This window comes from Ambystoma mexicanum, chromosome 4p (genome assembly GCF_040938575.1).
Source record: "Ambystoma mexicanum isolate Mex_15411 chromosome 4p, UKY_AmexF1_1, whole genome shotgun sequence".
Taxonomy (NCBI): domain Eukaryota; kingdom Metazoa; phylum Chordata; class Amphibia; order Caudata; family Ambystomatidae; genus Ambystoma; species Ambystoma mexicanum.
Window position 1 is genome coordinate 709,901,067 of NC_090927.1, and position 26,514 is coordinate 709,927,580.

Genomic DNA, 26,514 nt, shown 5'->3' on the forward strand with positions numbered 1-26,514 from the left:
TGGCTACCACCCTTTACCTCTGCTATGGAGAGGACTCCATTTAAGTCTTGTAACGGAATGTATCCTCATAAGGACGCTCACTGAAAGTGCAAGAAGTGTCTACCTCGTGATCACGACAAGCGATCCTACAAGTTTTGGCAACTTTTTCGTCCGAAGACGTGAAAAGATCGGCGGACGAAGTGGTGAGCGGGATACGCTATGCAGCTCCTCCGTCGACGCAGGTGCCTCGAGTGACGAGGATTCTAGCAGCAGCCAGTGCTCCGATGTGGAGGCCATAGACCTTTCTGCGGAACCGTCCAGTTCCCCAGTTGCCTGGCCCCAACCCCGACAGGCAGGCCACCGGCACTGCTATGGGAAGATCACACCTTGGCGACAGGGGCACACCCGCACCACTACAGGATAAGAACACAAGCCCATGGACTCCCTCAACAGATTTCTCGAATAAGCAACAGGCATCAACAGGCCAGCTGAAGGGTTCGATGGTGCCTACCGATCCTCATGATTGGCCGCCCTCCCGCATCCTTCGATGCGGCATTCGTCCGGGAATTCCCACCATAAGGGCGTCGACATGCTACTTAAGTGCGCGTCAGTTTCAGCGGTCCCAAAAACGTAGGCTCATACAGGTGTGTCGAAATCTCTCCCTAATCCGCCAGAGCTATGCGAGAGTCTCTCAAACATCATTTTGGTGGCAAATAGGCTGAAAAGTTCATCCTCTCGTCGAGAGGAGTATTACGAAGGTTCCCAGACCCTCTCTCAGACTTTATCTGACAAGGCCCTTCCTTCTGAGGATCCCTTTTCCACTGAAGAGACTTTCCCTCCTCCTGACCCCTCTGGTTAATCTTAATGGACCACAGTGAGGTTGGAGAATTGTATGAATAAATTGTGAAAGTTTGTAGATTTCTCTGACACATTTCTCACCCCTAAGAGACCTAGGGGGGAAGATTCATGCCCTAGTTTGCCCAAAGTGCAAAAACGTTACACCCAAACACCACATGAAGAGGTTTTGGAATTCTCAGAACCTGAAGCAGTCTATGAGGATCTTTATGATCAACATGACAATCCTTTTGGCCAGAACACATCTGACCCTTGCCTAGATTGGAGTCAAGATCAGCCTGGTGAAGAAGCACCCTGGCCTTCCCCCACTGATACACCTGACCTAGACACCATTTGTCTTGATCCTCCCTCCTCAGAGACATTCTTCACCTGTAGATGACCAGATGGCATTTAATGCAATCCTGAAAAAGGCTGCAGATCATTTTCAGATTGCCACGCAGGAAGTTGCACAGGATACTGACTTTGTGGAGGACATCCTGAAGGAGAAACCACCCACACGTCAATCTATACCCCTGCTAAGTTACATCAAGAAGAGCATTGCACCTTCTTTGCTGTCCCCTTCATCAATAAGGGCATTGTAAGAATGTAATTGTATTCTCCCCTGTTCCCTTCCTCCTTGAAGTGCTTTAAAACACGTTGTGTATAGGCGCTATACAAATAAACAACCAATCAGTCAATCATTAACAAGGGCCGTCAAACCTCGGGTCGGAAAATTGTCCCGCCCCTCCCCTTCTGACCCATTATACATCCAGGGCTCCCTTCAAGTCACTACTACCAGGAAGAGGGCCGGGGTACCATTGTCCACTTCAGAACAGCCCGCCGACAAGGACTGTAAAAAGCTGTACGCCCTAAGCAAACGCATCACCACTTCAGCTGCATATTCCAAGAGAATTGCTAATAACACTACACTTCTTGCACGCTGTAGTGACGTACAGTGGAACTTACTTCAGGAGGGTCTCCAAGAAGTTCCAGAACCGGTACGATCACGCCTGCTGGCGGTTGTCTCGGAAGGGAAACAGGTCACCCATAACATCCTAAAGAACATGCTGGATGCAACTGAAACATCAGGGCGGACTCTGGCACAGGGTAATCTTCTTAAAAGGCACGCCTGGCTGATTGGTTTAAGCCAGAAACAGAGGCCTTGCTCATTCATAAACCAGTGGAAGACACACATTTGTTTGGGAAGGCGGTGGATGATGCCTTAGAAACAGCAAAGAAAGAGAACGAGACTATCAAGTCTCTTAATCAGATCACTGCTCGGCCCTACCAACAGCGGGGAGGTATCTCTTTCCACTCCTTTCGGAGGCCGTCTTTTTCCCATTCCCCACAGAATCAGTATGGTAAAGGGAGTTCAACATGGTCCTCAGGACAGGGTGCAGCTGCCACCGGTCAATACCAGCAGCAGGGTCAGCCAAGAGGCAAAGGCAGGGGTAGGAACTCCACCCCAAAAGGCTCCCCGACCTCTGCTCAGAAGTGACTCACCAGTCCGGGTTCCCTCCTATGCCTCCCCGGTCGGGGGACGTTTAACATCCTTTCTCCATGCATGGGAGGAGGGGTCCCTTCAGACCAGTGGGTGCTCAAGACCATAGCCCAAGGTTATTGCATCGAGTTCCGCCAGCCACCTCGATACCATCCACCAAGACACATACGCCTATTGCCAGCCCACCTGCAGATTCTACTGGAAGATGTGCAGATTCTTCAAGAAAAGGGCACCATAGAAGTTGTCCCCATTCAGCAGGTAAACAAGGGTATTTATTCAGTATACTTCTTTGTACCCAAAAAGGATCTGACCATGCGCCATGTGTTAGACTTGTGCCCAGCGAACAAATTTGTAAAACCACAAAAGTTTAGAATGACATCACTGCAGGGGGATTACATGACAACGCAGGGGGATTACATGGCAACACTGGATATGAAGATGCATACTTTCATATTTCAATATTGCCAGCGCACAGAAAGTACCTATGGTTCATTATTGAGAACAAGCACTATCAGTTCAAGGTTCTTCCCTTTGGCATTGCCTCAGCCAAAATGGTCTTTACGAAGGTACTGGCGGTAGTAGCGGCTCACCTGCACAGGCAGTCAATTCCGGTCTATCCTCACCACGACGATTGGCTATTAACGGGGGATTCGTACGGAGCATGCCTATCAAATACCCAGTTAGATCTCCTATTCAGTCTGGGGTTCTCGATCGACGAGAAAAGGTCAAGCCTACAAACCAGCCAAGTCAAGCAATTTCTGGGGGCACTATTTCAGACCAAAGACGGGCTGGTCTGTTCCTCCAACGAGAGGGTTCAGAACATGCTGTTGCAGATCCCTCACTATGTAGCCAATCGCGAGGTGACTGTACGCAAAGCCATGCGACTGTTGGGGATGATGGCCTTCTGCATTTATCTAGTCCCACACGCGCATCTGCTCATGCGCCCCATACAAGAGTGACTCTCGAGCCAGTGGTGTCAGGCCAGCGGACAATGGGACGATCTAGTGGTTGTCTCAGCAGCCCTTGGTCAGTCTCTGCAGTGGTGGTCAAGGGAGATCCTCTTGCAGGGGAAAACCTTCACCACCCCCGCAGTAGAAGCCACTCTCACCACAGACGCATCTGACGGGGTGGGGGTTCACCTCCTTCACCAGACAGTGCACGGGTTGTGGTCCCCAGTGGTAGCATGCAACCATATAAACCTGTTGGAACTGCTAGCAGTATTAAAGGCCCTGAAGGCATTCAAAACAGACCTCCAGGGGAAGACAGTCCTAGTCCTCATGGACAGTACCACAGCCATGTATTACCTCAACAAACAAGGGGGCACTCACTCTCCAGGGCAATCCAAACTGTCCCAGAACATTTGGAAGTGGGCTCTCAAACACAAGATGTTCCTCCTGTCACAACACGTTCCAGGGGAACTCAATCCTCTGATGGACGTGCTCAGCAGAGACTTCCCATTACATGTAGAGTATGAATGGCAGTTACACAAAGACATTATTTTCAACGTCTTCGCAGACTGCGGCTTCCCAGAGATCTACTTGTTTGCAACTCTGGAGAACGCGCAATGCCCAGTTTACGCCTTCATGTACCTGCAGAACCGCTCCAAAGGGAACGGTCTCTGGATAATATGGTCAGGGAAATGTATCTACACTTTTCCCCCCGACTCCCCTACTCAACAGGATAGTGCACAAGATGCACCAAGAGCCAGTCACGATGATTCTAGCGGCCCGATCTGGGCCCACCAACCCTGGTTCTCTCACTTGATGGCAGTGTCGGCTGCTCCGGCGAAGAAGCTGCCATTCCCGTACAACATGCTGTCGCAAGACAGGGGAGGGACACTGCATCCATGCCCGCAAACTATCAATTTAGCAGCTTGGCTCCTGAGGTCATAGAGTTTGTACACCTCCACCTCCCTCAAAGATGCATGAACATATTTAGGGAAGCACGAAAACCCAGCACCAGACATTGCTAATCCAATAAATGGAAACTTCATAATATGGTGCAATACCAAGAGCATCAACCCTATTGACTTCTCTCCCACAGATATTGTCCTGTACCTGACTCACCTACTAGACTCCGGTTTAGTTTTCAATTCCCTAAAAGTACACTTAGCTGCACTTTCAGCCTACGCCACGCCCCAGATAAAGGTTTTGTGGTGGAAAATACCAGTTATCAAGGCTTTTATGGAGGGGTTAAAAGACTTCATCCCCCTATCTCCACCCAGCTCACGGATGGGACCTGAATGTTGTTCTAACGAGACTAATGGGACCTCCCTTTGAACCTTTGCATAAGGCTTGCCTTAAAGCACTTACATGACCGCCTTCCTGGTGGCAGTTAAATCAATAAGGAGAGTTAGTGAACTGCAGGCCCTTTCAGTTCAAGACCCATTGGTCACGATTCACAAAGATAAGGTGGTCTTGCGCGGTTTGTGTCTACATTTATTTCAACGTTCCATGTGAACCAATCAATAGAACTGCCCACCTTTTTCCAGAACCCCACTAATGTGGCAGAAAGAAGCCTCCACACACTGGATATTAGGAGAGAAGTGATTTGCTATCTGGAAAAAAACTAAACCGCTAAGAAAGACAAATCAGTTTTTCATTTCAGTGGCAGCTAGTAGAGAAGGGGACTCTGTCTCTAAATCAGCCATTTCAAAGTGGATCGTAAACTGCATCACACTGTGCTACGCACTTGCCAAGAGAGATCTGCCCTTCAAGCCTAGAGCACACGCTGGGCACTGGGGCTTCCAGAGCATTCATTGCAAATGTTCCTCTTGAGTCCATTTGTAAAGCTGCAACCTGGAGTTCTGTACACACCTTTACACAACATTACTGCCTAGATACACACTAGGTCTGATTCTCGGGTGGGACAAGCGGTGCTAAAACATCCCACCACCATCTCTAGGTACTGTTCGCTAGTCTATGCACAGCATGTGATTCTAAGCAGATTAACAAGCATCAGAAGACATGCATTACTTACCGTAAAAGCATTTCTGATGATTGTATCTGCTTAGATTCACATCCGCCCCCCTTGTCCCCCTTGGAGTAGAAGGAACATAGACATCTTACACCTTTCTCTCTCTGTACTCACTCACAATAGTCATAAGGCTCCCTAGCGGCAGAAAAAACACAATTGGAGGGACCTCAACGCTTGAGAGATTTTGGGTAGACTACACGTCACGTTAGGGATAGTGATACAGGCACGCCCATGTCAACGTCCCCTTTTGATCCTCGAAAGAAAGATGCAATACTACGCGATTACCACTATATGGACAGCATGTGAATCTAAGCAGATACAATAATCAGAAAGGCTATTACGGTAAGTAATGCATGTCATCTATATGTCTTAATTGGTGGTATGGGAGACAGTAAGTCCTGTGCCATTGTGAAGTCCCTGGCCCCCAAGCAAAACCTATATTTTTGTTCTGTCACTCTGTTGCACGTAATACCAATTATTCTGACTGCTGCCAAAGGCTAGCAAAAGTAAGCATAGTGCTGCGGAAATTAAAACTGCACACTGTAAAAATAAAGCTGAGTCAAAAGCCAAATTGAATGGTATGGCTATAAGTGCCAGTAAACTTTGAATTCTTATTTTAGCCAGTTTTATTCTCACTATATGAAATCCACAAAATAAGCTCAGCTCCAGCAATGCAACCCTTTATAATGTTTGTGTGTACACAAAATTAATGTTGAAAAGCCAGACCAATTAAAACAAGTAGAAGTGCATGTTTCCGTATGTGTTTTTACAAGCAGAAACACACACAAGTAACATTTTAAAAACATCTTCATTCTTTTTTTTATTGTATTGTATACTGGTTTATATAAACCTTTAAAAAAATCACATACAATTCCATAAAAAGTACAAAGAAAAATAAAAAACAAAAAACAAATGTTCAGATACATATTATTGATTAGATCAATCCTTTCAATGAGTGTCTAAATTTCTGTATATGACTAAAATTCATTTGCATACATTAGGACTTCACAAGTTCCTTGCTCAGAATTGAAATTCAGAGTGCCAGACAATAAAACAAAAGTCACTTTCTTTTCCAGTCTTGTCAATGAGAGCATGACAGCTGTCTATTAAGTCACATTGCAAATATTCACCACAAAGGCATTAACACTAATCTTCAGAGATACATCTGAACCATGAAGCATTTCAAACCATACCTGTTCCCTTAGCACATATGATGTATCGTGAACATCCTCTCTTTGCTCAACTTTGGACACATTAACAACAGATGCATCAAAGTTTCCGTTTCCCCTGCAATTCCACAGAATCATCACACTTTCTGCTCCTCCGTGATTAAATTACACATAAAACAGATCTCCATCGTATTAAGTACATTACACCTGAACCGCATCGTGCTATTTTGCAAATGCCGTAAAAGGTATTTTACAAGATATTTCTCTAACTCCGGGTACCAATTCCATGCTGATACAACTTGGCAATACAGCTTAAAATTCAAAATAGAGGCACTATTGCCAACCCAGTGAAATGCTTTAATCAACAATTTCACCTTTGATGTTTTCTCCATGAGACATTTCATTGTGACGCCAATATTTGTAAGTATGTTTTCAACATCAATTTTAAGGTTCCACATAAAATCTTCCCTTACATTTTCATTGAATAACTTCTATATAGAATTGTTTTCATCTATAACACATTTTCTGTATAAAGTTATCTTTTTGCATTCCAAAATGCTTTTTAAGGAACAAAGACCAAACTCATACCGAATAACTTCCATTGGTATGCATTTCGGCAAGAAAACAAAACCTTTCTCCAAATTATAGCTTCAATTGTTTTTAAATATGTTGATAATTTCACAGGAAAAAATTCAAGCCCATAAGCCAAACTTGGAATGACTTTCATGATATAGAAGTCCCTGCAGGGTGACATTGTAAATTTCGCAAATTTCCTTTCAATCACTGATTTGTTTTCCTGCTTCAATGGCCTACTTTTCCAGACAATTTTTAAGAAAACTTTGAGTCAATCTATCTGAGAATGAATATCCCAAGTACCTGATTGCTTTCTTCAAACGAATCCCAGTACCCTCAACAAACCACATTGGCTTCACACATTTTCTGTTTATTTGTCCCAAATTTATAATCACCGTTTTTTGCGGATTCATTTTTAACTTCAATTCACTTATACATTTCACAAAAACGTCGCTAAGCCTTTTCAGTCTGGTTTTTGTACGATCAAAGAGCAGAAAGACGTCTGCGAATGCAACCCATTTTATGTTGGTTGTTCCAACTTCGGAGCAACTAACCCAGCTGAATCAAGCACATCGTTCGCACCAGACACGTAAAGATTGAATAAAATAGCTGCCAGGGCAAACCCCTGCTTAAGCCCATTCATGGACTTAATTTCTTTAGACATCAACCCATCCTTGCTGAGTCTAACCTTCAACACTGTGTTGGAGTATAGATATATTAACATTTCAAGTAAACCTCTATCTATGTTCAAGTCTTCTAGCCTTCGCCAAAGTATATGTCTGTCAACCATATCGAAGGCAGCAGAACGAACCATCAATGCAGCATAGATTGTTAGTTGCCCAGATTTCCGTGCTTTCAATTGTAAGATAGAAACAAGCAAACCTCCCACATCAGTCCCCATACCCTTCCTGAACCCAACCGGTCTTTTGTCTAGGATACTTTTCTCATCCATCCAACTTACCGATTGTTCCAATACTATAGAAAAAAAGATCTTTACCTCGACATTCATCAGTGATATGGGCCGATAATTCATAGGGCTCAAATGGTTACCTTTTTCAAAAATCATAAGCACATACGACGTTTTCCACGAAACAGGCATAGACTTTGTCTCAATCACATCACGGAAGATTAGGCTAAGAATCCTAGCCAACAAAAACTCGTTCTGTTTGAGTGTTACAAAAGTCAGATTATTTGGACCGGGGGAAGAGCAAGATTTGCTTTTCTTATGGTTCTCCTATTTTTTCAACAGACACATATAAGACCCATTAAGATCCCTCATTAACAGAAACCGACCCATGCAAGGTTGAAGGGGAATACAAGTTCTCAAAGTAATCACACCACACCGCTTCGCTTATAGGGTTTATATTCAGTTGAGCTGGAATAACCTCGGTACTTTTTATCAAAGACCAGTAATTCCTAGAATTTGACTCCTTCATTGCATTTAGCATTGCCTCACCATCTTTCTGAAATTGAGCAGCACGATGTTGGATCATCCAATTCTTATATCGATGTCTACTTTTCTAAATTCATTGGCCATTGATGGAGGCAAATTCTGCCTCTTTATACAGCGGAATTCTTTATTCCAATGAGCTCGGCGTTCTTTAATTGCTAGATCAAATGTATGTCTGACTTTTCTTTAGACTGGTTCCCAATGCGTCCGATTTATCAAATGTAGACATCATCGATCCCAATAGTTCCCCAAAAGATTCAACAGAATATGTTTCTATTTTGGATTCCATCGATCTTTGTTGATAATCATGCATTAAGTTGTTAAGTTTAGTGGTTTTTACTGGATTCCATTTAACTCTATCGCCCCTAACATTTACCAAACTATCCGCACAGTAAACATTTCCATCGCTGGGCATTTTCTTCAAATCTTCATTCTTGTCAAGAAGGGTAATGGAAATCACCCTATAGTTTCTAGTGGTTTCTCTAAAAAGGGAAATGGTGTCCTGTCTTCTGAACAATGCAAGCAGTAGGTGTAGTAAAGGGTTAAACTAAAGTGTAGTAGAGCTTTCCTATCGGGTATGGATACAGGTCTCCCTTAGATTCTTGGTCTATTTTGCCCATCACAGTTTGAAGGTATAGGGTCTTTAACACTTCTTGAAAGTCTCTGGGTTATAGCTCTGAACCATCTTCTCTATCTTTATATATACTTATATATACTCCCAGACATATAGTGCCCAGAACATAGTCTCTTGGATATACTTCACATCTCACCTCCAGGGAGATAGTGCCCAGCACACTACTGGACAATATCAGGGAGATGGTGCCCAGTCCACTATGCCTTTATGAAAGTAGCATGCTGCTTGCTCTCCCAGACAGCCAAGATTCCCTTAGCCTCTCTGATTTTCGTCAATATTTTGGCAAGGCTTACGTAAACTATGCCAGGTTTTTGTGAATGTGTAGATTACCAAGTCCTCTGGAAGTTAACTAGATTTTTCCAGCAGTTTCTCTCCTTTTGCCTCAACTCTCCTTTCTTGCAGGTGGAACAGCTGGTACAAACTGCAAAGATCAGCCCTTTGTGTTGAGCAGTTCCTCCCTGGTGGTACTCGATTCCGCCCCCCCCCACCATCTTCTATATTTTACTTTCTCTGTCATCTCCTCCCAAATGACACACAATGCTCTGTTTGATTATGGCAATATGTGTGCTTTAGTTAGAATAATAAGCCTTTGTAGTTCTTTATTAGTCTACTTTGGACTCCTTCTGATTGATTTGTCATGTCAAAAAGGAAAGCTTGTTCATTTGTATCTCTGGTGTGCATGTCTAAGTCTTTAATGGGACCTATTGATATTTAGGGGTCAGGTGGAAGTTTCTCCTCATCTGTGCAGCTCTTTGTCCATGCCCTGCAAGCTCTGGTGGTCTTGTGGCTCCCAGCACAAAGCTTCTCTGCAATTCCACTGATGCCAAGTGGTAAGCAGCTGACATATGGAAGTGCTAGGTACTGGTCTGGGTGTTCACTGTAAAATGGCCGAGCAATGATGCACAAGACAACCAGTATTTCAGTGTTCTTCTTTTTATTCTTAGATACGTCAAGGAAAAGGGTTGCTTTAATGCCTTAATGAACTTTGGATGGAACCATAAATAATAGGGATCTTCTGAATCAAACTTGTAGCAGATTGGGAGAACAAAAAATGATGGGTGACTTGGCATGAGTTGTTTTGGACACTCGCACATGTGGCACACCTGCAATTCCTGTCACACATTCATCGGGATGCACACCCTTTACCTGAGATAGTGTGCAAGCATAAGGGTTTCTTAATCCTAATCTGAAAGTTCTTGCCCTTCCTAAACTCCAAGGTCTTTAAGGAATGGCCAACACAAAGTTAAAAAATCCTGTCATCAGACGTGTCCCTATTGTAATAAGCAAAATAGTTATCTGGAAAAGCCACCTACATGTGTTACTCTCACTTCAGCTTTCACTGTGCTCTTCCTGGATTCACAGAATGCCATAGCATGTTCAGGTTTCTTTTGTTTGCTCTTTCTCCTCTGAAGCTCCTCAGAGTGTCTCTGCTTCTTTGGACTCCCTTGGCCATTCTTGCACCACTTTCCAAGCTGTATCCTTGTTGAAAGGTTAATACCACTTCCTCAATCTGGATTCTTGTCAGGCAGACAATAATTCTTCTGCTTCAACAGTCAATTACTCTCTCCAATAATGCCTCGCCTTTCTCCCTGGCAGTTAGTTTCTTCACCTTATTCTGTGGCGTAGCCTTGTGCAGTAAATGGTTCTTGCTCCAGTGGTATCCACTTGTGTTAATGGACTGTTATGGAATACACTTCTCTCTAATTTATCTCCTCCAGCATCCGCCCCTTGTATCAAATGAGCATTTGGAAACACACCTCCTTCCTCTGGGTCTAATTCAGAGTGAGCCTTCCCAGGCCCTGTGCAGCCTCTTATAGGTCAGACTCCGATTGGTTTCTCTTGTTGGATTCTTGTATCGCTACATGGGATTCTTTATTCCTCTTAGTGGACTTAAGGGTCTTGTGATGAATCCGACGATGTCCTCATTTGTTTCCAACAGGAAAGCCCTTCCCATATGGCCAGTGGACAGCAGCCGCTACCTGATCCTGACCCTGGGGGCGGTTATATGAGGGAGGACCATCTTTGGCAGGTAAACTTCAGGAGAATTATAGGATATTGTTGGAGGAAAACACATACCTCCCCTTTTCCCTTCAGGGATGTTTCTCAGTCCACCATGCCTTAATGGCATATTGTTACTTATGCCCCACCTACTAATAAATCAATTGTGATTAATCACCAAACTCCCATTAGGGAGAGTATGTTGGCAGCTAAAACAAGGGAGAGGCAGGGAGTAGTGAGGATCATTTCCCAGAAGACTCAATATCCATGTCCTTTAAGTCTTTCAGAAAGTAACTCCATAATGACTGACACGAGAAAGAACACTGGAGTAATGAGGATCATGAAGACCGGGCGACCAACGCAGCGGTCTAGTTGGCAAATGAGTAAGCAAGCCGGGAAGTTCAAATTCGGCCCCTGCTGCAGCTGTTTGTGAGAAGGAGAGAGGAGAGCTGCAGATGCTGAACACTTCACAAACCGAAATACTGCTGAGTACTACGCTGAAGGCAAGCATGCCGTGGCAGATGACTCAAAGGTGAATCAGAGGGAACAGAGAAACCAGGTTACGGGTGGTCCACTGCTAGAAGAGAGAGAGCAGCAGGGACTGTGCACCCCGAATGCTGACACGAGTGTGCAGTGCTTGACGGGGCTTACGCGAAGCCAGTACGCCCCAGCAATGGAGAGCAGACAGACGCTGGAGACAACTGGTAAACCCTGGGAAGGAAAAAGGGTTACCTGGTCGCCTTCGCAACAGGACGACACTGAGCAACCCAGGTTCGATCCCTGGGTCTGCGCTTAGAAACCTCTGGGTATTAAGCATGTTATAAATAACATATCCTATCATATCATATATATATATAGTAAAGCGCTGCCACGAAAGTATACTAAGTGAAGATTGATGTTTAGATAATAAAGTCCTGGTAGGAAGGTGCACCAGGTGAATTGAAAGTTAGGCATTTGTGTGACCAGGCCTGGCGAGAGGATATCCCAGGTGAAGACCAAATACCTATTGTAAAGAACTTTAGCGAAGGCCATGCCCTTGAATTAATGAACTATTGTGAAATTGTACAGAGAGAAAGCGAGTCCTTAGGAAGAGGCATACCCTTAGGAATTGCAATGTCTAAAAGCGGAAGAGAAAGCTTGGGGATGGGAGCTGACACCCCAAGATAAGTAAATACACAGAGGGGAGAGAATAGTCCTCTTGCCTGAATATTCTTTTGAGTTGGTGAAACTTGATACAAGGATTCTGGGGAAGGAAGCTGATCCCTGGAACTGTGAACAATGTGCATTGGAAACCTTGTTGTTGAATTAGAACTTTTGTGTTAAACTTGAACATTTGAACACTTGGAAAACTAACTCAAGAGTCAATGCTCTTAAACATTGGAGTTTATTTAAAGTGTGAGGGCCATAATTGGATTACGGACACAGGCTAGACCTTTTGACTGGACATCTTGACAATGGACAGATTCATTAGTTTTGGTTGCGTTTGGGACATTTCTCCTACTTTAGGGATAGTGAGGTATTTTCCAACCCCACTTTTGTTAATAAATGTTTGTAACCACAACCATGTCTCCTCTGTGTCTGTGTCTCATTCCTGGCTCCTCAGTCTTCATAATGTTATTAGTTGACTTCAAGTATTGGCTTGTGAAGTTAAATTAATTAGGAATCACAAGGCTTGATCTTGTAAATCCTTGTCAGGTTGAGCGGCTCTGCATTGTTCTGTGGTCTCCTTTGCAGGGTGTAGTGCCAGCTGTATTGGCGATGCTGAACTGTCAACAGATCATTGTTCTTTCCATGGACCGGTCTATGTTCTGGTAGAGTATCTTGGTAGATGGAGTTCTCTGTAAAGAATTGGCACAGGGATACCTATAAGGGTACATTACCATATTCATTTTGACACAATAAGCAGTGTGACCTCCCCCCTTCACCTCCCTTTTGGGAGGCACATTAATTAACAGCCAGCGCATCCCATTTCCTGGTGGCTCATTTCCTACAAAGCTTAGGATGGGGAGTTCTGTGAACTCACCACACCACTCATTGAAAATAGGGTCATATTGTGCCTGGGCTCCGGTGTGGTGAAAACTAGCAAAACCATAATGCTTCAGTTTCTCCCCAAGAATGTATAGGAGTAAGATTGTATACGAGTGCTATTTGTGACATCCCAAATATGGGAAATTGGGTTAGTGTAGTGTGGAAAGAAACCTTATTTCAGGCAGCATCCCTAATCGTTATGAGTTGTGGGGATTGGAACTGAGAGGAGGACTTTGAGGATCACAACCATTTCCATCTCTTGGCAGCTCAATGATCTGGTCTAAGGGTCCCAGTAGGCTGAATTTCCTGGTACCCAAAGTCACCCTCTGCTCTAAAGGACAGAGTACCAATGTTGGCTTGGTGTTCTACTCTTTTCCTTTCTTCTCCTCATTGCCTTCTTTTGCTCATGGAGATGTTGTTCTTAAAGGTGTTTGTTTCTACTTGCTTCCACTAACAGTTATTCAGAAATCTCTGGAATGCAACCAGGCTAAACCCCTAAATAACAAATAAGGCAAACTCTTCAGGAACTATGGCCGCTGACCCCTTCCTCTCTACATGGTACAAAGTCTTGGGGACCTTGGCATTTTCTGTCTGAATCAATAGCCCCTCAATCTTGGAAAAAGTGACTAAAACAGTCTATTGCGATGGTAATCTGGTTCCATGTGATAATATCCCTGCAAAAATGTCACCATACAAGAATGGCACTGTTTTTTGTGGCAATATTACCACATGGAACCTGCGGGGGACACCCTGCAACCCCACATTTTTTCTAACGGTGCGGGGGACATCCCGCCCAGCCTCCGCTCCCATTTACTCCATATGTTATCCCCCTAAATAATGTCACCTATGCCGCCGTTTCCCGATGACTGTATGTATGGCGACATTATTTAGGGGGATAATATTCCCTGATACCGGTAATATTGGGACAAGCAAGAGACTATGTTGTATAATATGTCTATGTAAGAATGTCTTATTATGTTTTGTCATATTGTCCCCTTTTTATATTCCCTCTGTACTCCTACTACTGGTGCAGCTCATCGTAGCTGCTTGTACAGTCATTGTACCGAAGGACTGCCTCCACTCTCTATTATTGTTCTTTTTGCAAGTTGTTTCTGTATGAAATGGCACCCTGTTCCTCAATAAATACTACATATTTTTGGAATGACTTGCCATTAATTTGAAGGTGTGTTTTTTATATGTATGGCAACTCTTAAATCTTCGGCATCGTTTGTAGTAGGACTGCATTTCTGCAATTATCATAGAGCGCAACTCGGGTAAGAATGTAATCTCGCGTCCCGTCCCCTTTCCTTCATACTGCATGGGGGACCCTTCCAAGGGACGAGAGACGGAACCTTTTACACAAGAAAAAACCTTCTTCCCCTTTAAATTTAGAGGCGTGCTGGGGCGTGGCCCTGGGAGCATTTGCTGCCCTGACTCCGCCCTCCTGTGCCACACCTCAGTCCCCTGTTCCGCGTCGACGGGAACGGGCCGAATTCACTACCCCTCCTAGGTTTGGCTTCGGCCATGTAATTCCACGCACGGATACTTCTTCTCTTCTGTCTTTTTTGTCTTTATCAGTTCAGGTTCTCGGGCGTAACGCACCACCCCGGCGCATGTCGACTTCTACAGGGTTCAGCAAGTGTCCATCCTGCGATGGGTTCTTTTCAACTAAAGACCCCCAAGCCCTCTGCCTACGTTGCCTTGGCCCAGATCATGACTGGGAAGCTTGTATCGAGTGCTACGTGCTCTCCTGGAGGTCTCTGAAGAACAGACTAGCCAGGTGGAGAGAGCTCTTCCAGAGATCGCCTCCAAAGGATTTAAAGGACTTCATCTATCATGGATCCAAGCTCAAGGTAGGCCGCTCTTTTCAAGCGCACCCCTCAAGGGAGACTACTTCCAAAGGAATCACCCGCACGGGAGGGACCGCTCAGGTCCTCATACCAGCACGAGTACTGAGGCTACATCAGCTACCGGCCGAGGGGTCAGTGGAATCTCCCGGTGACACTGCTGAGGGACTGGAAGGTTCTTTTACTGGGTCTTCACCTGAGGGGCCACGCCCTAGTACCGGCAACATGTCTGAGGGGGTGCCTATATGCAGTTCTACCGGCAGATGTACTGAGGGCGAATCACCTACCAGGCCTCGGCGTGAACTACACTCAAGAGTCCTGGGCGGGGCACAGTGAGCCGAGCAACATGACGCAGGCATGTGGAAGGCAGCTCGACAAAATTGCAGCTGTGCCAGACATTCCTGACATCCGCCCGATACTGCACCAAGGCAGGGAGCAGGTGGAGGAACGTGTGTCCAGGTGGGACTGGTGTCAACCAAGTATGTAGCCTACAGCCTACTCTTCATTTGCACAGGGCAGGTTCCCGCTGCGTCCGTATGGACACGGCACGCAACGGCTCCAGCAGCCGCCCACTACCCCATCAATATTGCCTACCACTCTGGCCTGCGAGGACAGATTTTTTGAAAGGTTCCTCAGGCTTATGAAATCTCCTCGGATGGGGGACATCCCCAGTGACGCCATCAGAGACATAGAGACATGCTCCCACCAATGGCCCTGGTGCCGCAGACCCCAATACAGACGTCCCTGTGCAGCCTCAGCTGCCCGCTCTGGCCCCCCAATGGATCGTGCAGGCGGTTCTGTACCAGCCTTCGGCTCAGGTCTCCACACCCCATCCTTCGGCTCCCAGCTCCCCTCCACCGGTGCCGGACCAACTGGACCTTCAGGTGGATGAGGAGGAGGACTCCGACACACCGTTGTCAGCCAAGGCCTTCCACGAACGTCTTGCAGGGCTGGCAGAGTACTTGGGCCTTCCTCAACCCAAGGTTGAGCAACCAGCAGAGGGGGTCCTCGCAGAAGTCCTCACGCTGCGTCCCACAGCAAGAACGGGGATCCCGATGCAGAAGGACGTGGTCACCTTGGCCAAAAAGGGATGGCTCAAGCCCCACTTGGTCCAGCCGGTCAATCGACGCCTGGACGCCAAGTACAGGCAGATGGAGGGGGATACACTCTTGCTATCTGCCCACCCTCAGCCGCACTCTTCAGTGATCGCTCCGGCATCACTATACTACACGCCACAGTCGTCCTCGGCCTATTCCTCCGCTGCACTGTTATGCAAGGAGGAGAAGATTTTGGAGGCGTACGGGAAGAAGCTGTATTCCAGCGCATCCCTGCATCTTCGTCAAGCCAACGCGGATGCTATGCTGGCAGCCTTTAACCAGAGGATTTGGCAGGAAATTGCTGATTTCCTCCCAGACCTTCCAGCTCAGTGCCAATTACGATTCAAGGCAGGACTGGCAGAGGCCAAGATGGTGGCACAAGACATCATGGAGTCCACCGTGGCCCAATTGACACCTCTGGCCAGGCCATTTACATTGCCACGGACATGAGAAGAACAGCCTTGCTCTGTGCTACTAAATTCAACCTGGATGTCCGGGAACGCAACTTAGACCTTCCGTTCGAAGGGGGAGACCTCTTCCACTCCACCACGGATGAGGAGCTGGACAAAAAGAAAAACAGCTCACAAACGATCAAGTCTTTATCCATCCTTACAAAGATCACGGCCAAAATGTACACCCAGTCACAGCAGCGCTCGGACAAGGGGCGTACATACATAGGGTTGCGCGGCTTCCAAGAGCGGAGGTCCAGGAATCCTGACCGTTCGCCGACCCAACATCGGCGCAAGCAACAAAAAGGACGGGAGTAAGGGCTTTTTCCCAGTCCCCCCTCCTCCGCAGCAGCCTCAGAGGAAAGAAGGCAGGACAGGCCCCTTCGGTTCCATGTGTCTCCAGTGGGGGGCAGGCCAGAATTTTGCTGACCCCTGGATCCTCTCTGTAGTTTCCACAGGGTACCGCCTCCCTATCCCAGCCTCTCCCCCTCCCCTCCGCTCCCACAGTTTGGGACAGCAACTCTTCTGGCAGAGATCTGGTCGCTCGACGAGAGCCAGGCAGTGGAGGAAGTCCCAGCCTGTCCAGCGGGGCTTTGGCTTTTACTCCAGGATTTTCACCATTCAGAAAATGAACCAGGCGGGCCTGAGAGTTGTGCTAGACCTTTCCACTCAACTTCTCCCTACATCTGGAAAAATGCAAGATGGTTACGCCAGCTTTGATAGCAGAGACATTGTGCAAGGGAGACTGGATGTGCTCCCTGGATCTGAAGGAACATACTTACACGTCCAGATATGGCAGCGTCATCGTTCTTTTCTATGATTCAGGATCATGGGCTATCATTTCCAATACAAGGTGCTTCCTTTAGGCCTCAACTCAGACCCCAGGGTCTTTAACAGGCTGATGAACACAGTGGCAGCCCTCCTTGGGTCTCAGGGCCACTACGTCTACCCGTACCTCGACAACAGGCTTGTCAGGGCGACATCTCCGGAAGCGGTGCACCACACTTCCACGCTCTTATGAACACACTGCACAAGCTGGGTTTTTCACTCAACCTCAAGAAGTTGAGCTGCAGCCTACACAGACTGACCTTTTTGGGCCTCATTTGGGACACGTGCTCCGAGAAACCTTTTCCCTCGGAGGACAAGGTCACGGCCATCCCGAGGGCCACAGCGTACTTCCTCAGCAGAGAAGTGACATCGGCCAGGTGGTAACAACACCTACTGGGTCTCATGGCAGCGGTCCTACTGACCGTCCCCCACTCGAGACTCAGAATAAGGAGGATACAGCTGCACTTTGCAGCATCTTGGAACCAGGAGCGAGGCTCTCAGTCAGAGATGATCAACATTCCTCCGTCACTTCACCAGGACCTCACATGGTGGTCCTGGGAATCCAACTTTGGGACGGGCAAGCCTTTCCGGCAACCTACCCCACAGGTCACCATCACCACAGACTCCTCTCTCAAGGGTTGGGGCGGGGGCACCCTGGACAACCACTGCATCCATGGCACCGGGATCCTGCAGGAGTAGGAGTACCACATCAATTGGCTGGTACTGAGGGCCATCTGGCTGGCGCTCAGAGCCATCCTGCCGGTTATCAAGGGCAAGTTCGTCCTCATTCAGACAGACCACTCGGCCAGCATGTTCTATGTCAAAAAGCAGGGAGGTAGCAGATTTCCCCCCGCAACTCCACTGTGCAGGCTGGCAGTCAAAATGTGGGAATGGGCCCTGGAGAACAAATACCCCACGGCCGTCCACCTGCTGGGGAAATCCAACCTGGTGGCAGACAGGCTCAGCAGACTGGGAGCGGACAACTACGAGTGGCAGTTGAATGACCTAGTACTGCGGGAGATATTCAGCAAATGGGGTCACAGCCAGGTGGACCTCTTTGCCTCTTGTGACAACAGGAAATGCCAACTGTTCACCTACTGGCAGGTACCGGGCGCGGGCTCCCTTGGTCATGCATTCCAGATTCGGTGGGACGGATTGACCGCATACGTCTTCCTACCCACACCGCTGATACACAGGGTGATATGCAAGATCAAGGAGTCTCGCCACCTCAGCATCATTCTAATAGCCCCGTTGTGGCCAGCCAAGCCATGGTTCTCGGAGCTGCCCGTTCACCTTCCACTCGGCCCAGCACATCTGCTGGTGCAGCAGGGGGACAGGGTCATCCACCCCGCTCCACAGAAACTAGCCCTCACAGCAAGGTTCCTGAGCAGGTCACGCTAGGTCACCTCAGCCTTTCCCAGGCTAATCTAGAGATCATACAGGGTGCCAGGAGCAAAGCTACCAGGGCCCAGTATAAGAGCAAATGGACCATGTTCTGCCACTGGGCAGAATCTAAGGATATCAACCCCCTTGCATGTACCTTGGACGACGTGCTCTCCTTCTCGGCTCACCTCACTCATTCAGGCGTGCAGGTGGACACTTGCCAGACTTACTTGGCAGCCATTGGGGCCTACAGAAATTCGGAGGAGGGGGTCTTTTTCTCTTCCAACCTGATTGTCAAGAAACGGGACTCGCCAGTCTCTACCCGCCGATCAAGAGGCCACACCCCGGGTGGGACCTTAACATAGTCCTGTGTCCCCTACCACACGATTTGAGCCAATGGCATCCGCGACATCAGGCTGGTCACCATTAAGACTGTCTTGCTAGTTGGCCTCGGCTCGCAGAGTCAGTGAAATCCAGGCACTAGTCGCCTCAGAGCCCTATACTACGTTTCACAAGGATAAAGTAGTCGTGAGGACGCACCCAGCATTCCTGCCTAAGGTGCCTTCCGCATTCCATCTGAACAAAGAAATAGTGCTAACTACTTTTTTTGCTGAGCCCAAAGACGAAGGCACAGAGAGTTCTGCACTGCCTAGACGTCATTCTATTTAGACAGGACCAAGGGCTTCCGCAAGTCGGACTCACTTTTTATTATCTTCTGTGGTTCAAGTTTGGGGTATCAGGCCTCCAAGGCCTTCATAGCCCGTTGGATGGTCTCGGCCATCAAGGAAGCTTACTAGGGACAACATATGCCACTGCCGGCCAACATGCATGCCCACGCGGTCCGAGCCAAGGCAACAGCCATTGCATTCCAGCGGCATGTCCTCTGGCAAGTCATAAGCAGGGCAGCCAAATGGGCCACCCCTTCGGCTTTCTGCAAGCACTACTGTTTGGATGCCGGCTCTCGATCAGACGCGGCTTTCGGACAGGCGGTTCTTTGAAACTTGTTTGCTTAAGTAGGGTCTCCTCTCCACCCTGGGACAACACTCAGTTGTAATCACCCATGCAGTATGGAGGAAAGGGGACGGAACGTAAGAGTAATTATAAGTTACTCACTGTAGCGACTAACGTACTCTTAGTCCCCTTTCCTCATACGTTCCACCATCCTCCCCTCCCCTAATAAAACTGGTGTTGTTAGGCAATGTTAATCTATTGTTGACGCGTCTATGGGGACTGAGGTGTGGCGCCGGAGGGTCGGAGTCAGGGCAGCGCATGCTCCCAGGGCTGCACCCCTGCGCGCTTCTAAATTTAAAGGGGAAGAAGGTTTTTTCTGGCGAAAAAGGTTCTGTCTCCAATCCCTTGGAAGGGACGACCATGCAGTATGGAGGAAAGGGGGGCTAAGGAGTAAGAGTAAGTTAGTCACTACGGTGAGTAACTTATAATTTCTTCTATTCTATTTTACTTCTTTGTTATTGACTTATATTTGCTAATAAGGATCGGTCAGTAATATTTACGTTACTATCCGCTGTCTGTCCTTCTGCTCTGGGAGTCCTACATTTGTTTTTTTGGGAGAGGGTTGAGGAAATTAAATTCTCATTTTTGGGATAATTCTGCCAGGACCTATAGCCCTTGTCCATTAGGTCTGTAATCCAAAGTGCATTTTGTTTCTTAATCACGCCCTTCTGCTTTCCTGTAATGTACGCCTTTTGATCACGTTCTTTTCAGACAATCATCATTTTGAGGGGGATTGGCAGAGGAACATGGTTTTTTTGGGAGGTGATGCCATTGGTGAGCAGGGAGGTGGCTTACTTGAAGTTGCAAGCTACTAGGCAGGCATGGACAGTTGTTGGCCCCTCAGTTGTCACTGTGCATGGGGAGCGCATGGTTTCTTGTATACCGGGAGTAGTTATTACTGGCCACTGGCTGGTGGCGTATGCACATTTTGTAGCCTGCACCGATCTACCTTCCTTACTTTTGCAATATGTAAACAACTCTTATTGAACTATTTCCATATCTGCTGACATTCTCCCACTTCCTAACCTCAGACTTCTTCTGTTTAGTTCTGGTTCAATTTTCTTCACACAATCCATGGATACACTTGGGATTGGTATCCCAAGTCTTCATGATTTTCTCAAACCTTGCCCACAACATACCTGAGCACACCTGGAGCCCTCATGGGCCCAAACCTTACATATACACTCACAACACCTCAACTCCACACTGCAAGCACTTGCTTATACACCTTTTCCTGTTTTAAAAAGCACAACATTGCAGCCACAACAAACTCTGCTATCTCGCTCTTTATATCACACTATGTTCAGTCAATGCCTTCGAGAAATCAAGGGGTCTGTGTTCCCTGGTAGGGACTTATTGATCCTAACTCGGTCAAGGTTTACTCACTTTGAGACCACTATGGTGGTGAACTGGCACAGTATAAAGAACCCAATTCTAATGAGTAATATTGGGACATCTCATATAATAAAATCCTTCTTCTTTGCTTATGGCTTGCGCCAACCATTTATTAAACTATGATAGTCCCAGCAGAAAAGCTACTTTGATAGACCTCGCCACATGTTCCCAAGTGATAGCTTAAGAGAAGTCTCCTGGACTCCATTCACACATGCAATCCTCACAGTATCTTAATGTAGGCACTGCAAATCTAGTACCGAAAATATCGAACTGCTGTCTATTTGCTGAATCCAATAGAGCCTCATTGTACTGGCTATGGACAGACAATGGTTTCTTACATTAAAATCTGGAGACTCCGTGGGTGTAAAACGCATGCACTGGGTGTTCTAGATATTGATCTGTTGCATGAGATTAATATCCTTCTGGATCTACTGGATGTGCATGAAGATGTTCTTCATGGAGTCACCTTATAAGCCCACTGAGTATGGCCTGTCGCTGTGCCCACTGCCATCTACTCCCAGGGCATTGTCTTTGGCCCTTTGGCCACATTTACCCTATTGGTGGCCCGTGAGCCACCAGGCATATTCACAGGCCCCTAGGGACCTGTGGGCCAGCACCCTGATCTGCAGTTTTTTCCCCAGGGCTCTGCACCAGGTGTTACACTTGGACCCTTGCGCTATCCTGCATATCCAGCAGCTGAACCTTTTTTGTGATTGATTTCTAGACATATTGTAACCCTCTGGGCCCTGTCTCACCCTCCCAAAAATGTTTTTCCCCTGGCAACTAACCAGAAAGGGTCTTTCATTAGCCAATCTGGTTGGCCCTGGCAGTGTCCGGGGTCACCCAGAAGGTCGCACATAGGCCTAGATCTTGATGGGCAGTGAGGTGGCCCAAAAGAACTATGTGGTTCAGTGGATTGTTTTGAATGAACCTAAATATAGCTATTTGGGTTTTGGCTATTTTTGTGTAGTTAAACAAAATACACTGCACAGATTTGCATAAAATATGGACATGCATGCTTTTTTTAGACTAGATGCCCAATATATATCATCTCAGGAAGCCAACACAGAATGCAGGGGGCACAAAAAAACTGTTCATGTTCTGTTTAAGTAAAGGCCTATGAACTACAAAGAGGTTGAAAACTTCCCCGTGTATCCCTACTGCCTCCTGCTCCTACTTTTACCACCACCAACTGAGATCCTTCTCCAACCTTCTCAATGCTCCTTATATCACTGTACCCTGCCCTCCAAACGCTTGCCACACTCATTGGGGTCCCGTGGTTTCAACGAGTGAACCATCCTCCCCGTGGATTGGGCTTATGGTGAGTGTTTGCACCCGTCTTGTAATTGGGATTGGCTGGAAATGTTTGCCACTCCTGGTTGCACCTGGCTTCACTTTCATCTGGCCTGTCCCCATCTTGGATGGCACTCTATGCCTCTTTAGTGCAGCCTGTGCAGGACCAAGGTCTCCTATTTCTTCAGCGTTAGGGCTCTAAGTTGGGAAAATGTTTGGTCAGTTTCCTGCAGTCCTTTACGTTCAGAGTACGCTGTCTCACTGTGAATTTGTAACATTGTGTCTCCAGCTAGGGAATGCTCTGCTGGCAGGCAATGAATTGGTAAATTTCTGCTTCACGCAGTTAGCCTTGCGATTGGGAATCTGCAAACTTGCAACACTCAGTGTTGCAAGACTGAGACTGGAGCATCTCAATCACTGGGCACAAATGTCAAAGCCCCGTCTGCACAAGTAACCCTGAATTCCCTACACCACAACCAGCTTTGCAAGCAACGGTCCACAGTGGTCCAGACTTTCCCAAGGACCTTTTTTGTTCTGATAAGGGTTCAAGGGACCTGGTCAGCATATCTGTTTGTGTCCATCCTGGGCCACATTCACTTTTATAGTGCTTGCAGTAGTCCTTAGCAGCCATTCTTGTCGTACATTTTGTGGTGGCTCTCCTAGAGTCTCACAAAGCTACACAGCTAGGCAGCTGACCTTTTCTTTCACAGCAAACCTATCCTCTTTACCATAAGACAAGTGCCACTATTAACTGCACCTGACTACCAAACTCCAAATTAAGCCTGTTGTTTCCTTTCATAGAACGTTGACTAACTTTTAAAATGACCCTGAAATGTGATTACTTACTTGAAACCTTGTTGGACACTTGTTTCTATTTGATTCGTTACTCCCACAGATTCCTCATCTATAATAATCTATCTCCAGTGCAGCTGTTCTTCGGAAACCTTTGCACCTCCAGTGCGGAATTATGGAATCTCTGGTCAATAATAAATTCCATCAAACTTTGATATTCTGTACATGTATGCTAATGAAGCGTCTGCTGGCAATATAATTGTAGCAGATTGATTTAGTCTCTGACCTGGAGTGAAGCTCAGAGTTATTATGACAAGATATTACGCATTACCTTCAACTGCAGGAGCACAATTACTATTACAATAACTGACATTTCAATAGATTTACTCTCCTTAAATTAAAACACAATGAATTGCTAGGTCAACAGTCACTGTTTTTCTGTTTAGTGTGGGCTGTGTGTTGACAAACAGTTAAAGTATACGAGGGTTCATGTGGTGATTACCAAGTTATTGAAATAACATCCATGCTCAAATGATCCTGCTATTCTTTAGCAATTTTCTTGTGCTATAAAATGATTTTTGCTTTACAGTTTGCAGAATTTGATCAAATTATGAAATCGGACCCAGATCATTTAGCAGAGCTAATTCGGCGTGTCAATCACTGGCTGATTTGCAGTCGTTGGAAAAAAGTCCAGTGGTGTGCCCTTTCCGTCATAAAGTGTATGTACATATGCCATTTTACATCAATCCTCTTGTTTGTGTCTGTGGTTATTTTTCATTTCTATTGCCATAAATATACCAGGAAGTGTCACGAAGAAAGCTTTCATGTGTATACTTAGTCTTTGAGCTGATATACATATAACCTGTTCAGATATGACTGGGACGTGGTAAGCAAAGCTCTTAATTTTTTTACCAATAGAGTGTTAAGGTTGCCTACAGAATTCTGTCAATGCTTTATCATGTTTTCATTTGAGTTCTTGTTAAATGTGAACTAGACCACAGTGTTGAAGAAACAATTTAAAAAATCACGATCTGCACTCTGAAGAGACATCATTAAATGCCATCATTTAATCAATGTCCATAATTAAAAAGATTGTGTAAGCTAGCAGAACGAATGTCTGTTTTGTGAGGAATACCAGAAGGGGTTCAAGACCGGGGTCGTCTGTGGGTAATCCAGTAGCTTTTACTGGATTTTATTGTATCTAGTGCTTTTAGGTATCATATGTTTTTAAAAACCTAATAAACATATTGCCAATAGTGCTAAGGCTTTTAAGCTGGATCTGAACTTGAAGTGTATTTTCTATTGCAATTGTAATTATTGGCAAGATATGTTGTTTCAACTAAAAACACATATTTAAGTAAACGTTTCCAAGATCGGAGCAGTCCAACAAACAGGTGCCTTAAAGTAGACCGTTAACAAATTGAGAATGTACTGGTTCAGGGGGAATGTAGGGTGTGACAGGAAATGGGGAAAGTACTTATGGGCAGAGGAGTGTGTACTCAATTTAGATAGAGAAGTATGTGCAAGGAGTTAATCTGTATATTCTGAAGGCATCATGAAGCAAGACACAGAAAACAGATTCAATGTTCAACTCAAATATGTTAATTAATTTAAATGTCAGGATGGTGTAAGGCCTAACTTGCCCTATGCTAATTTGGGATTTCACTACCTAAAGAAACTAAGGATAGTCTGAGTCAGTAAGTTCAACTTAAAAGTCTGTCTGTGTCCAAAACCTATACTTGCCCTCACAACTAAGAATAAACAATGTTTAGGGATATCAGCACCAACCGAAATAGTGTTCCAAACAAAGTTCTGAGATTCTTCAAACTCTTAGCTTGCGTTTCAACCCCTTCCCCAAGTTCAAAACCCTTCCAAAAGGCCTCAAGGTTCCCTTCCCCAAGTTCAACACTGTCATTTCTCATGACTTTCAGTAAGTGTTTGAAATCAACTTTGCAACCTTCGAGGCTTTTCAATGGTTCACTCAACTTGTTCTCTTCAATACTTTATAGGCACAACAGCTTCAGAAACTTGGTTCACTCCAAGTAGGGGTTACTCTGTCTAGGCACAGTTGTCAGACCACACGGTCCACCCACTACAGGTCATGCAACCGATAACCGTTGGCACGTTGTTGTATTCACTGGTTTTCACTGGACTTCTTTGCCAATGCAGGCTCCCTATTTAAACCTGTGTCAACTGTCCACTTTGCAGTTCTTTTTTTATTGCTGGCAGTTTCTTTCCTCTGCCACAACATGCCTTTCACACTATTCACTTGTGGGATGCTTTTCTGGTCACCACCTTGCTTTTACACTTTAACAGTGCTTATCATTTGCTTTTCATCGTTTCTCAAGCCCCAATGGCTTGCATTTGCTTCATACTTTCACATTGTCCATCATTACTTTTTATATTTGTTTTCACTGTATTCGAAAATACACCTGCCTTTCATTCCGCTCGTGCAATGCTTTCATGTACTTTACATAACGTTTCTTTCGTTCGGTATTCAATAATGCAATTCGGTATTCAATAATGCTTTATATACTTAGTAGCTTGTTCTGCATTCACAAATCTGTCCTTCGGTCTCCCGATCCTCTTATGCGTTTTCATCTGTCGGGTAACCCTGGAGTGCCCCGATGTGACTATTCCCATTTTGTCATTCACCAGTCTTCTGCAGCTCATTCGGGTGCCTTCGGCTTTCCCCTCTGTGGATCCTCACTCCTCGTTCACTCGACGGGAGCTCTGACGAGCGGTGCACATCGCTTCCAAACTTTCCTGCTGCTCTTGGCGTCTCCCAGGAGTCTTCAGTATCCCTCCACTCTAGTGGGGGATGCACAGCACTGGATTCTGCAGGGCTCCCAACCTTCTCACAGCTTGCCCGGGCTACGGCTTCCTTCTTGCTCCCCTGCAGCGCTTGGTAACCTCTCCACTAGCAATTCTCCAGCCTGCTCCGTACCAGCTTGCTGTGCTTCCTCCAGGCTGCTCGTTCACTCTAGGCCGCTCACTCTTTGCTATTTGCTGGTTTCTCTTTATATACGCCTGTAGCCTTTCAACCGGCTGCAGGTGTAAGTCTGGTTGACCCCAATTAGTGGGAAAATACCTGACCATGGTAGTAGTGTTTTACAGTCCTCTTCTTCGTCCCAATACCAGAGTGGTGCACACCCATAGAAGTGTGCATTACTCCTAGTTGTCTCTCCTTCATCCCAGTCCCAAAAGCATATGAATGTGGGACAGTAGGTGTGTGTAAAAGAGGGGCAGATCGAAAATAACCTACAAAGCTAGGGGG

The 26,514-nt window shown here is 46.2% G+C and overlaps 1 protein-coding gene across 8 annotated transcripts in view; it reads left to right on the forward strand.

The window, feature by feature from the left end:
• MYO6 (myosin VI) overlaps positions 1-26,514 on the forward strand; it is a 1,279,197-nt gene that overhangs the window by 953,333 nt on the left and 299,350 nt on the right. For all 8 annotated transcript variants that reach the window (XM_069606282.1, XM_069606276.1, XM_069606277.1 and 5 more), the window contains exon 23: positions 23,827-23,956. In XM_069606282.1, coding sequence (XP_069462383.1) covers positions 23,827-23,956 — 130 coding nt within the window. The remainder of the gene's footprint in view (positions 1-23,826; positions 23,957-26,514) is intronic.